Genomic DNA, 13,970 nt, shown 5'->3' with positions numbered 1-13,970 from the left:
CTTTTACATTCTTTATATTCCTCAAGAACCTCATTTACTCCCTGCCGCTTATATTTATTGTATATCTCCCTCTTTTTCCGAACCAAGTGTCCAATTTCCCTGGAAAACCACGGCTTTCAAATTATTATTCTTTCCTTTCCACCGAACAGGGACATAAAGACTCTGGACTCTCAAAATTTCACCTTTAAATATCCTCCATTTCTCTATTATATCCTTTTCATAAAACAAAATGTCCCATTTCACACCTTTTAAATCCTTTCTCATCTCCTCAAAATTAGCCTTTCTCCAATCCAAAATCTCAACCCTTGGTCCATAATTATATTGAAACTAATGGCATTGTGATCACTAGATCCAAAGTGCTCCTCAACACATACCTCCGTCACCTGACCCGTCTCATTTCCTAACAGGAGGTCCAACACTGCCCCTTCTCTGGTAGGTACCTCTACGTATTGCTGCAAAAAACTATCCTGCACACATTTTACAAACTCCAAACCATCCAGCCCTTTAACAGAATGTGATTTCCAGTCTATGTACGGAAAATTGAAATCACCCACAATCACTACTCTGTGCTTACTACTAATATCTGCTATCTCCTTACATATTTGCTCTTCCAATTCTCGTTCCCTATTTGGCGGTCTATAATACACCCCTATAAGTGTTGCTAAACCTTTCTCATTTCTGAGTTCCACCCAAACAGCCTCCCTAATCGAGCCTTCTAGTCTGTCCTGCCAAAGCACTGCTGTGATATCCTCCCTGACAAGCAATGCAACACCCCCACCTCTTGCCCCTCCAATTCTATCACATCTGAAACAATGAAATCCTGGAATATTTAATTGCCAATCGCAACCCTCCTGCAACCATGTTTCACTGATCGCCACAACATCATACTTCCAGATGTCAATCCAGGCTCTAAGCTCATCCACCTTTCTTACAATGCTCCTAGCATTAAAATATACACATTTAAGGGACCCATCATTTCTTATTCTCAGTTTATTTCTTTTCACTTCTTTCTCTCCTACATATTGGGTCTGTGTTTCCCTTTTCTGCCTCCTGCCTCACACACTGCCTATTGAGTCCCTCCCCCAACCGTACCAGTTTAAAGTCTTCAACTGTTTACTGTGAACAGGAATGGGCATGACTGCGATGCCATGCCATGACAAAACAGTTTATTGATGCTGTCCATGTTTACATTCGTGTCTGCCGTGCAGGAGGACTGTCAGTGCCTGCAGGCATATCCAAGAATTTGCAAAAGGAGGGAGGAAATTGGAAAATCTCGTCTCTACTGCAGGGTCGCCAACTGTCCCGTATTAGCCGGGACATCCCGTATTTTGGGCTAAATTAGTTTGTCCCGTATGGGACCGCCCTTGTCCCGTATTAGTAGAGTTGCCAACTTCCTCACTCCCAAATACGGGACAAAGGGTGACGTCACCGCCCCGCGCCCCACGTGACCTCACCCAGCCAGCGGCCACGTGCTCCCGTTCCACCAATTGGGGCCCGTTGATCTGGTACTTGCATAAGATGGCCGCCAGATCCGCACGTGCGCAGAACAAACGGGGCGGCGCCTGCACAGTTGGGGCCCGTTGATCTGATACGTGAGATGGCCGGGACACAAGAGCCTCACGCACAGAGATTGTGGGTGGGTTTGCTATTTGGAGCTTTGGTTGTCAATTATGTAAATGTTTAAAGAGAATCGGGAAGTGTGCGAGGACCGCTGTGAGTTAAACTGCTGGCTGTACCGTGTTGGCCAAAAGTGGAATCGACGGGGGAGGGAGGAAGGGGGTGTTGTGGAGTGCTGTGTTGGTGAGATATGACTTCAGAGCGTGGGTGAGCCAGGAAGCTGTGTGCGCAGAGCGTGGAATGCCACCAGGTTGTCACTCCGTGTCAGGGCTCCTGTGAGCCGGTCGGTCACACGGGCGCTGTCTGTGAGTGTGGGGACGGTGAAGTGCGGGTGGGCGGCGCCGAGAGCCGGGCCGTGGGGAACCGTGCCCATCCGCGGTGTGTGTCCTCCAGCTGCTCTTTCACTCTGCGGTGGGGGGTGACCTCCCGCTGAAACCGGGACAGAAACAGAAACAGACCCGGGCTGAGAGTGGGGCTGTCTGAAACCCAGGGGAGGAGGATGGGGGGGGGGGAGGGGAGCAGGGAAGGGGGAGGAGGAAGGAGAGGAGAGGAGGGAGGAGAGGAGGGGTGGAGGAAGGGGAGGGGGAGGGAGGAGAGGAGCGGAGGGAGGGGTGGAGGAAGGGGGGGGAGGGAGGAGAGGAGAGGAGGGGTGGAGGAAGGGGGGAGGGGGAGGGGAAGGGGAGGGGGAGGTGAAGGAGAGGGTGCTGCACCAATGCAGGAGCTGTTTGGGCCCAACGGGTCCACTTGGTCTAGTTCTGAATAAAGTTTATTTTGGGGAAAAAAAACTTTTCTGGGATTATAGAAGACCGAAGTAGTCCTGTTCCTTTATTGTGGGAACTTAAAGTGAATAGAGTTGCGGAATGAAACATTATCTCCACAATCCCATTATCTCTCTATAGGCAGCTGGAGTAACTCAGTGGGACAGGCAGCATCCCTGGAGAGAAGAAATGGGTGACGTTTCATGTCGAGAACCTTCTTCAGACCCCATCCCCCATCTTGATAATAAAGCAGACACAAAGAGGTGCCAGAGTAGACTTCTGTTTGTACATATTCATCATCTTATCGTACAAATTGTACCCAAGCTGTTTTCATGTACGCAATCTCAGTTTCCTCAAATGACTGCATATTGAAGAATGCACGCTGAACAAACCATATGATGTAATGGAAATTTCTTGAGGTTTGTCAAGCCCAAAAGAAAAAGACCAATGACCATTGATCTTAGCTGATTCATCGAAATGGCAGTTACTAATCATCAGGGGAGGAGTTTTATTTCAAAAAGGGCGCATTAAGCAGACAGTCTTTCCTCTCTTAGATTAGGAAATGTGCATATCTATTTAACCATCTGCAACTTTTCATAAGTTGTTCACTCACCCCAATCAGAACAGCAATTAACCACATCAGAAATTCCAAAATAAAAGTGGTTGTTGGAAAGCTGCGATTTAGTGTATTCTAGTTAGTAAACAACCTGACAAGAGATCTGGGCACAAACTAACAGTATATAAATAAGGGAGAAGATAGAAATGCTGGAAACGTGGGAGGAATTACTCCAGATAAAGCTAGAAATACAAAAATAGTAAGCGAGCCGAGACTGACCATGGTTGTTTCTCTATCCATTCAGCGAGATGGTGCCTGACTTCAATGGGGAAATGTTTTCCATACAACTCCTGCAACTGAGGAAGGAACTGGTGCTGTTTCATTATCTCACCCCAGAAAGCCATTCTTTATTTTCGAGTACCTGAAACAAATAATGCATGTTAAATATTTTATTTTCCATTTACACTTGAGTAATATGCTCATAACACATAGTATTGCTATCAATAACTGAATTTACCAACCTTGAATATAAATTTGGAACATTTATCACTCAATCAATCTGTGATTTTGTACAGTGTGTGAATGAGTCACAATCCAGGATTGATTCCCAAGCTGTGCAGAATGTGTTGATTGTAACTATAATTGGTGATTTCTGTGATTTCTCCTGCCCTCCTACTCTACGACATACTACCTGTTGCCCCACTGCGATTTCTCCTCAAGGTATGTCCACTTTGAAGAAGTTCTCCTCCTCTCTTCGTCGAGAGTTTAGCAACATGCTCTCTCGCTGCTCCCCCTCTGTGATTTCTCCTGCCCTCCTACTCTACAACGAGTTACTCCAGCATTTTGTGAGTAACTATAATTGGCCTCAGTACTCTTTCTTACCCTTACATTAAAAAGAGAAAAACATTTGCAATGGTTAATATTAATTTTCCAATAAGCCTGCTGATGTCATGCCTACATAGAGACTAAGAAAGAACAGGAGTGGAATAATTTGTGGACACAGAGTGCTGGAGTAACTCAGCGGGTCAGGCAGCATCTGTGGAGAACATGGATAGGTGACGTTTCACAGAGTGCTGGAGTAACTCAGCGGGTCAGGCAGCATCTGTGGAGAACATGGATAGGTGACGTTTCACAGAGTGCTGGAATAACTCAGCGGGTCAGGCAGCATCTGTGGAGAACATGGATAGGTGACGTTTCACAGACTGCTGGAGTAACTCAGCGGGTCAGGCAGCATCTGTGGAGAACATGGATAGGTGACGTTTCACAGAGTGTTAGAGTAACTCAGCAGGTCAGGCAGCATCTCTGGAGAACGTGGACAGGTACAAAGTGCTGGAGTAACTCAGCGGGTCAGGCAGCATCTCTGGAGAACGTGAACAGGTACAAAATGCTGGAGTAACTCAGCGGGTCAGGCAGCATCCCTGGAGAATACGGACAGGTACAAAGTGTTGGAGTAACTTAGCGGGTCAGGCAGCATCTCTGGAGAACACGAACAGGTACAAAGTGCTGGAGTAACTCAGCGGATCAGGCAGCATCTCTGGAGAACATGGATAGGTGACGTTTCAGGCCGGGACCCATCTTCTCCCATGTTCTCTAGTGATGTTGCCTGACCCGCTGAATTACTCCAGCACTTTGTGTAAACCAGCATCTGTAGCAGAAATTTCTAAACACCTGTTTTCGCTTCTTCATTCTGGGGTATTGTGTGTAGATCGATGATGAAAAAAATGAATTTAGTCCATTTTAAAATAAGGCTGTAACGTACCAAAATGTGGAAAAAGTGAAGGGGTCTGAATACTTTCTGAATGCACTGTATTTACAATACAATACAATACAATATATAATAATAATAATAATAATAATGCATTACATTTATATAGCGCTTTTCAAACACTCAAAGACGCTTTACAGGGATTTCTAGAACATAGAGAATTGAATAAATAGATAAATAAGTAAACGAACAGAAAAAGGAGACAGAAGGTGAGGTGACCTTCAGTGGTTGAAGGCAGTGCTGAACAGGTGAGACTTCAGTGATGTTTTGAATGTGGTGAGTGAGGAGGAGTCTCTGACGGTTTGGGGTAGTGAGTTCCAGAGGGTGGGAGCAGCGATGGAGAAAGCCCTGTCCCCCCAGGTTCTGAGTTTGGTCCGGATGGGGGGGGACAGGAGATTGGCAGCAGCAGAGCGGAGGGTGCAGGTGGGAGTGTGCCTGTGGAGGAGGTCAGTCAGGTAGGATGGGGCCAGGTTATGGAGGGCTTTGTAGGTCATGAGGAGGATTTTGTACTGGATTCTCTGGGGGATGGGGAGCCAGTGGAGTTTGTAAAGGACGGGGGTGATATATCTTTATTGTCATTGTACAGGGGTACAACGAGATAGGGAATGCGCCTCCCATACGATGCAATAATTTAATTAGCTAGTCAGTATTAATTTAAACAACCCAATGAACAAATTGTAACAGTTTTAAAACAGAATAAAGTGCAAGTAGATCTGTGCCGGTTCACTGTGTGATGTGACCATCCGGCTCAGCAGGACCGGTTCATAGCAGCTATGGCCCTGGGGATGAAGCTGTTCCTGAGTCTGGAGGTGTGGGCGTAGAAGGCCTTGTATCGTCTGCCCGATGGTAGAAGTTCGAACAGACTGTTGCAGGGTTGTGAAGAGTCTTTGTGGCTGCTGGTGGCTTTTCTGAGGCATCGTGTGTTGTAACACTCACAATGAGGTTAATGAGGAGCGTCTTATTCAATATTTTCTGACAAAGATATAAATGTACAAGAAAGCTGTACCTAAGAGTTTAGTTTAGAGATACAGCGTGGAAACAGGCCCTTCAGCTCACTGAGTCCACACCGACCAGCGATCCCCTGCACATTAACACTATCCCACACACACTAGGGACAATTTACACTTATATCAAACCAATGAACCTACAAACCTGCACGTCTTTGGAGTGTGGGAGGAAACTGAACCCACGCGGTCACGGGGAAAACGTACAAACTCTGTACAGACAGCACCCGTAGTTGGGATCGAACCTGTGTCTCCGGCGCTGCAAGCGCTGTAAGGCAGCGACTCTACCGCTGCGCCGCCCACGGCGAAGTGGTAAAAGTTTCACATTAAAAGAGTCAACTATTAGGTCACAAGAACAGAAACTGCTGGAAGTACTCAGTGGGTCACGCAACATCCGTGCTATCATTGGTTTTGATGAACAATGAAACATTAACTCAGTTTCTCTCTCCATGGAAGCTGTCTAACCTGTTGGTTATGTCCTGTTTGTATCTCAGATTTGGCAGTCGCAGCACATTTCTGTAAATGGTGTGCAGTGGATTAGTACATCAGCCTGAATGTTTATGTACTATAAGTGCAAGCGAGATTGGTATGTATAAAATGCACATGGATTTCTATATGTGGAGGCATAAGGATGCAATATTAAAGCTCCCCCACCTACTTTTCAATTTCCACTCATAGTACAAACACAAGTATGTTAACACCTGATGTACTTGCTGTACTTTCAAAACGGAATATTTGTTGAGACACAATCAGATTTTAACCAAAGGTAGACAGTAAATGCTGGAGTAACTCAGCGGGTCAGGCAACATCTCGGGAGAGAAGGAATGGGTGACGTTTCGGGTCCGAAACTCACATTCCTTCTCTCCCGACATGCTGCCTGACCCGCTGAGTTACTCCAGCATTTTGTGTCTCCCTTCGATTTTAACCTGCATCTGCAGTTTTTTTTCCTACAGATTTTAACCACATTTGTCAGGTAGGAAGTGAAGGGTTTCACGCCAGACCCCATCATTCATTGTCTCATTTTATTCTCCATTGACTTCAAACGCTTGGGTGTGCAGGAGGCAAAGAAATCTTGGTGGATTTGATACTAACTAACCAAGGTGTTTATTTACAAAAAGCCAGCGATCTCAAAAGGCAGTGTTAAACTTCTTAGTGACAATACTATCTACAATATTGGAGCCGATCAAGAGCAAATTTCAGCATTATAGACAATAGACAATAGGTGCAGGAGGAGGCCATTCGGCCCTTCGAGCCAGCACCGCCATTCAATGTGATCATGGCTGATCATTCTCAATCAGTACCCCGTTCCTGCCTTCTCCCCATACCCCCTGACTCCGCTATCCTTAAGAGCTCTATCTAGCTCTCTCTTGAATGCATTCAGAGAATTGGCCTCCACTGCCTTCAGAGGCAGAGAATTCCACAGATTTACAACTCTCTGACTGAAAACGTTTTTCCTCATCTCAGTTCTAAATGGCCAACCCCTTATTCTTAAACTGTGGCCCCTTGTTCTGGACTCCCCCAACATTGGGAACATGTTTCCTGCCTCTAACGTGTCCAACCCCTTAATAATCTTATACGTTTCGATAAGATCTCCTCTCATCCTTCTAAACTCCAGTGTATACGAGCCTAGTCCCTCCAGTCTTTCAACATACGACAGTCCCGCCATTCCGGGAATTAACCTAGTAAATCTACACTGCACGCCCTCAATAGCAAGAATATCCTTCCTCAAATTTGGAGACCAAAACTGCACACAGTACTCCAGGTGCGGTCTCACTAGGGCCCTGTACAACTGCAGAAGGACCTCTTTACTCCTATACTCAACTCCTCTTGTTATGAAGGCCTAGCTTTAATAACCCAGTAAGTAGTCGCTAACATTGACTGAAAAGGGGAAATTCAGCCAACTTCTGATTTTTTTTAAAGAGGAAGTGAGATCCCAAGTGCATCGTACATGTGCACACACATGGCAAAGATTCAAGATAAATAACACATACAAATTGCTAAATACTGACGAGAGAATGGCTCAATAGTATTTGTCACATGTATTTGTTTTGAGGACGTGTGATGTTGAGGACCTGACTATTTCAAATTCACGGAGGCATTTCCCTTTCCCCGTTCCCTTCCATCCCCTATCTCTTCCTCCGGCTTCACAATTCACTCCTCCCTTCCTCATCTAAACCCTTTTGGCTCCTTTTCACCTCTAGACCTACTCCACCAATCAAACCCCCCTTCGCCTGTATCCACCTATCACTCACAGAGCTTTGCCTCACCACTTTCTCTCACCTCTCTTTCACAGCTTTTTCCCCATTAGTCTGAAGAAGGGTCCCGATCCAAAATGTCATCTGTCCATTTCCCTCCACAGATGCAGCCTGGCCCATTGAGTTCCCCCAGCACTGTGTCTTGCTTCTAGCATATGCAATCTCTTGTGTCTCCTCGAGTTAAATTTCAAAAACTCAAGAGAATTTGTTCAATAGCTCAGAGAGTCCAGTGGCCTAACTACTCTGCTAGCATAACTGTCTGCCTGATATTAAAAATATCCCATGCCACTGTAGAAGAGAGCAGAAAAATTATTCTATCATTTATTTAAACACTCTCAAAGCAGAACCCTGTCCTTAGGGGATTAGTGAGTGAAAATTAGATGCTGCACTGGACTGTGAAACAAAACCACATCTGGAGTATTGTGTGCAGTTTTGGTCTCCTAATTTGAGGAAGGACATCCTTACTATTGAGGCAGTGCAGTGGAGGTTCACGAGGTTAATCCCTGGGATGGTGGGACTGACATATGAGGAAAAATTGGAAAGACTGGGCTTGTATACACTGGAGTTTAGAAGGATGAGAGAGGATCTTATAGAGACGTATACAATTATAAAAGGACTGGACAAGCTAGATGCAGGAAAAATGTTCCCAATGTTGGGAGAGTCCAGAACCAGGGGCCACAGTCTAAGAATAAAGGGGAGGCCATTTAAAACTGAAGTGAGAAAAAACTTTTTCACCCAGAGAGTTGTGAATTTGTGGGATTCTCTGCCACAGAGGGCAGTGGAGGCCAATTCACTGGATGAATTTAAAAGAGAGTGGGATAGAGCTCTGGGGGCTAGCAGAATCAAGGGTTATGTGGAGAAGGCAGGCACGGGTTACTGACTGTGGATGATCAGCCATGATCACAATGAATGGTGGTGCTGGCTCGAAGGGCCAAATGGCCTCCTCCTGCACCTATTTTCTATGTTTCTATGTTTCTAAAAGTGACCCGACTCATTTGCTATGAAAAGCCTCAGCATGCTCTGAGGACAAGAATAATACATGAATGTTAGTTATTTCTTTATATCGATATGAATGTTTTAACGCATGAAATACATATTGTGTACAACTCATGACATTCAAATTACAATTCACTGAAAGTACAAAACTTTCAAGAACGTCACAATTGCGTCACACAGGCACCAAGTACAAATGGATATTTTCTGAATAAAACCCAACGAACGGCAAGCTAAATAAAGTTGTCTACGAAATCAATTTAATTCTTGAAAGTGCATATCCTGATAACAATCATAGTTCCTGTTTACTTAAAACAAGTAAAGAATGGTCTGCTGGTGACAACATATGAAACTGACACCCGGCCTATAATTGTGTATAATGAATTAAATCAATAGCCAATAGGTGTAGGAGGAGGCCATTCGGCCCTTCGAGCCAGCACCGCCATTCAATGTGATCATGGCTGATCATTCTCAATCAGTACCCTGTTCCTGCCTTCTCCCCATACCCCCTGACTCCGCTATCCTTAAGAGCTCTATCTAGCTCTCTCTTGAATGCATTCAGAGAATTGGCCTCCACTGCCTTCTGAGGCAGAGAATTCCACAGATTCACAACTCTCTAACTGAAAACGTTTTTCCTCATCTCCGTTCTAAATGGCCTACCCCTTATTCTTAAACTGTGGCCCCTGGTTCTGGACTCCCCCAACATTGGGAACATGTTTCCTGCCTCTAACGTGTCCAACCCCTTAATAATCTTATATGTTTTGATAAGATCCCCTCTCATCCTTCTAAATTCCAGTGTATACAAGCCTAGTCGCTCCAGTCTTTCAACATACGACAGTCCCGCCATTCCGGGAATTAACCTAGTAAACCTATGCTGCACGCCCTCAATAGCAAGAATATCCTTCTTCAAATTTGGAGACCAAAACAGCACACAGTACTCCAGGTGCAGTCTCACTAGGGCCCTGTACAACTGCAGAAGGACCTCTTTGCTCCTATACTCAACTCCTCTTGTTATGAAGGCCAACATTCCATTGGCTTTCTTCACTGCCTGCTGTACCTGCTTGCTTCCTTTCAGTGACTGATGCACTAGGATACCCAGATCCCGTTGTACGTCCCCTTTTCCTAACTTGACACCATTCAGATAATAATCTGCCTTCCTATTCTTACCACCAAATTGGATAACCTCACACTTATCCACATTAAACTGCATCTGCCATGCATCCGCCCACTCACACAACCTGTCCAAGTCACCCTGCAACCTCATAGCATCTTCCTCACAGTTCACACTACCACCCAGCTTTGTATCATCTGCAAATTTGCTAATGGTACTTTTAATCCCTTCATCCAAGTCATTAATGTATATTGTAAATAGCTGCAGTCCCAGCACCGAGCCTTGCGGTACCCCACTAGTCACTGCCTGCCATTCTGAAAGGGACCCATTTATCCCCACTCTTTGCTTTCTGTCTGCCAACCAATTTTCTATCCATGTCAGTACCCTACCCCCAATACCATGTGCTCTAATTTTGCCTACTAATCTCCTACGTGGGACCTTGTCGAAGGCTTTCTGAAATTCGAGGTACACCACATCCACCGGCTCTCCCCTTTCAATTTTCCTAGTTACATCCTCAAAAAATTCCAGAAGATTAGTCAAGCATGATTTCCCCTTCGTAAATCCATGTTGACTCGGAACGATCCTGTTACTGCTATCCAAATGCTCTGCAATCTCGTCTTTATAATTGACTCCAGCATCTTCCCCACCACTGATGTCAGACTAACTGGTCTATAATTTCCCGTTTTCTCTCTCCCTCCTTTCTTAAAAAGTGGGATAACATTAGCTACCCTCCAATCCACAGGAACTGATCCTGAATCTATGGAACATTGGAAAATGATTACCAATGTGTCCACAATTTCTAGAGCCACCTCCTTAAGTACCCTGAGATGCAGACCATCAGGCCCTGGGGATTTATCATCCTTCAGTCCCATCAGTCTACCCAACACCATTTCCTGCCTAATGTGGATTTCCTTCAGTTCCTCCATCACCCGAGGATCTCTGGCCACTAGAACATCTGGGAGATTGTTTGTATCTGCCTTAGTGAAGACAGATCCAAAGTACCGGTTCAACTCGTCTGCCATTTCCTTGTTCCCCATAATAAATTCCCCTGCTTCTGTCTTCAAGGGACCCACATTTGCCTTGACTATTTTTTTCCTCTTCACATACCTAAAAGCTTTTACTATCCTCCTTTATATTATTGGCTAGCTTACCCTCGTACCTCATCTTTTCTCCCCGTATTGCCTTTTTAGTTATCTTCTGTTGCTCTTTAAAAGAGTCCCAATCCTCTGGCTTCCCACTCTTCTTTGCTATGTTATACTTCTTCTCTTTTATTTTTATGCTGTCCTTGACTTCCCTTGTCAGCCACGGGTGCCTCTTACTCCCCTTAGAATCTTTCCTCCTCTTTGGGATAAATTGATCCTGCAACTTCTGCATTATTCCCAGGAATACCTGCCATTGCTGTTCCACCGTCTTCCCTGCTAGGGCCTCCTTCCGGTCAAATCTGGCCAGCTCCTGCCTCATGCCTCTGTAATCCCCTTTGCTATACTGTAATACTGACACTTCTGATTTTTCCTTCTCCCTCTCAATTTGTAGAGTAAAACTTATCATATTGTGATTACTGCATCCTAATGGCTCTTTTACCTTAGAGGCCTCTTATCAGATCAGGTTCATTACACAACACTAAATCCAGAATTGCCTTCTCCCTGGTAGACTCCAGTACAAGCTGTACAAGAATCCATCTCGGAGGCACCCCATAAACTCTCTTTCCTGGGGTCCATTACCAACCTGATTTTCCCAGTCTACCTGCATGTTGAAATCTCCCATAACGGCACGGTAGCGCAGCGGTAGAGTTGCTGCTTTACAGCGAATGCAGCGCCGGAGACTCAGGTTCGATCCTGACTACGGGTGCTGCACTGTAAGGAGTTTGTACGTTCTCCCCGTGACCTGCGTGGGTTTACTCCGAGATCTTCGGTTTCCTCCCACACTCCAAAGACGTACAGGTATGTAGGTTAATTGGCTGGGTAAAATGTAAAAAATTGTCCCTAGTGGGTGTAGGATAGTGTTAATGTACGGGGATCACTGGGCGGCACGGACTTGGAGGGCCGAAAAGGCCTGTTTCCGGCTGTATATATATGATATGATATGATAACCACCGTAGCATTACATTTGCGACACGCCAATTTTAGCTCTTGATTCAACTTGCACCCTATGTCGAGGCTACTGTTTGGGGGTCTGTAGATAACTCCCATTAGGGTCTTTTTACCCTTACAATTCCTCATTTCTATCCATACTGATTCTACATTTCCTGATTCTATGTCACCCATTGCAAGGGAGTGAATATCATTCCTCACCAACAGAGCGACCCCACCCCCTCTGCCCACCTGTCTGTCTTTTCTATACGTTGTGTACCCCTGAATATTCAGTTCCCAGCCCTGGTCCTCTTGTAGCCATGTCTCTGTGATTCCCACAACATCATACTTGCCAATGTCTAACTGAGCCTCAAGCTCATCCACTTTATTTTTTATACTTCGCGCATTTAAATACAACACTTTAACTTCGGTATTCACCTCCCCTCTCACACCGGTCACAATTGGCCCTGACCTTACTCTCTTATCCCATCTAGAACTTCCCTTCCCATTTATACGAGAGTCCTTTGCACTTTCTCCTGTATTCGCTTCCCCTTTAACTCCATCTTAATATTCCCAATTTGTCAACTCCTCCCCCCCCACTACATAGTTTAAAGCCACACGTGTAGCACTAGCAAACCTGACTGCCAGAATGTTGGCCCCCTGCTGTTAAGGTGTAACCCGTCCCTTTTGTACAGGTCACCCCTACCCCAGAAGAGATCCCAGTGGTCTAGAAATCTAAATCCTTGCTCCCTGCACCAGCCCCTCAGCCACACATTCATTTCCCCAATCTCTCTGTTCCTGCCCTCACCAGCACGAGGTACAGGCAGCAGTCCAGAGACAACGACCCTCGACGTCCTACTTCTCAGTCTTCTTCCTAACTCTCTAAACTCACGTTGCAGTATCTCCTTCCTCTTCCTTCCGACGTCGTTCGTGCCCACGTGCACAACTACTTCCAGTTGATCGCCTTCCCTCGCTAGGATGTTCTGAAGCCAGTCCGTGATGTCTTGAACCCTGGCACCAGGGAGGCAACAGACCATCCTCAAGTCCCGCCTGTCGCCACAGAATCTACTGTCCGTACCTCGGACAATGGAGTCACCCACTACTATGGCTCTTCCTGACTTCGGTCTCCCCGGTCGAGTCTCCTTGCCTGGATTAGAGCCGCCAACTTGTCCGCCGCTCGGACTGGAAGCGTCTTCTGCCCCGACAGCTCCCAAGAGGGTGTACCTGTTTGCAATAGGCACAGCCACCGGGGTCTCCTGTAGTCCACGTTCACTCCCCTTTGAAACGGTCTCCCACCTTCGCTCGACCTGGACCCTTGGCATGACAGCCTCACAGTAGGTCCTGTCGAGGAAACTCTCGCATTCCCGGATGGCCCTGAGGTCATCCAGCTGCTTCCCCAACTCCGCCACATGTCCATTCAGGAGCTGCACCTGGACACAGGTCTTGCAGGTGTAGCTCCCAGAAGCTCCAACAGTGTCCCTACCTTCCCACATCCTAAACGGCCCAACTTGCCCACACCGGCCAATGTGTCCCAGCTACACTAGTCCCACCTGCCCGCGTTTGGTCCATATCCCTCCAAACCTGTCCCATCCATGTACCTGTCTAACTGTTTCTTAAATGTTGGGATAGTCCCAGCCTCAACTACCTCCACTGGCAGCTCGTTCTATACACCCACCACCCTTTGTATGAAAAAGCTACCCCTCAGATTGCTATTAAATCTTTTCCCCTTCACCTTAAACCTATGTCCTGTGTCCTCTGGTCGATTCCCCTAATCTGGGCAAGAGATTCTGTGCATCTACCCATCTATTCCTCTCATGATTTTGTACACCTCTATAAGATCGC

General features: G+C 46.1%; 1 protein-coding gene across 2 annotated transcripts in view; it reads right to left on the bottom strand.

The window, feature by feature from the left end:
* Positions 1-13,970, bottom strand: part of LOC144612025 (signal transducer and activator of transcription 5B-like) — a 112,522-nt gene that overhangs the window by 55,757 nt on the left and 42,795 nt on the right. For both annotated transcript variants that reach the window (XM_078431484.1, XM_078431485.1), the window contains exon 2: positions 3,211-3,352. In XM_078431484.1, the coding sequence (XP_078287610.1) occupies positions 3,211-3,335 (125 nt within the window). In that variant the 5' untranslated portion in view covers positions 3,336-3,352. The remainder of the gene's footprint in view (positions 1-3,210; positions 3,353-13,970) is intronic.

Source organism: Rhinoraja longicauda, chromosome 42 (genome assembly GCF_053455715.1).
Source record: "Rhinoraja longicauda isolate Sanriku21f chromosome 42, sRhiLon1.1, whole genome shotgun sequence".
NCBI classification, from domain to species: domain Eukaryota; kingdom Metazoa; phylum Chordata; class Chondrichthyes; order Rajiformes; family Arhynchobatidae; genus Rhinoraja; species Rhinoraja longicauda.
The sequence above is the reverse complement of the archived record's forward strand: the minus strand, read 5'-3'. Positions and strand labels throughout refer to the sequence as shown.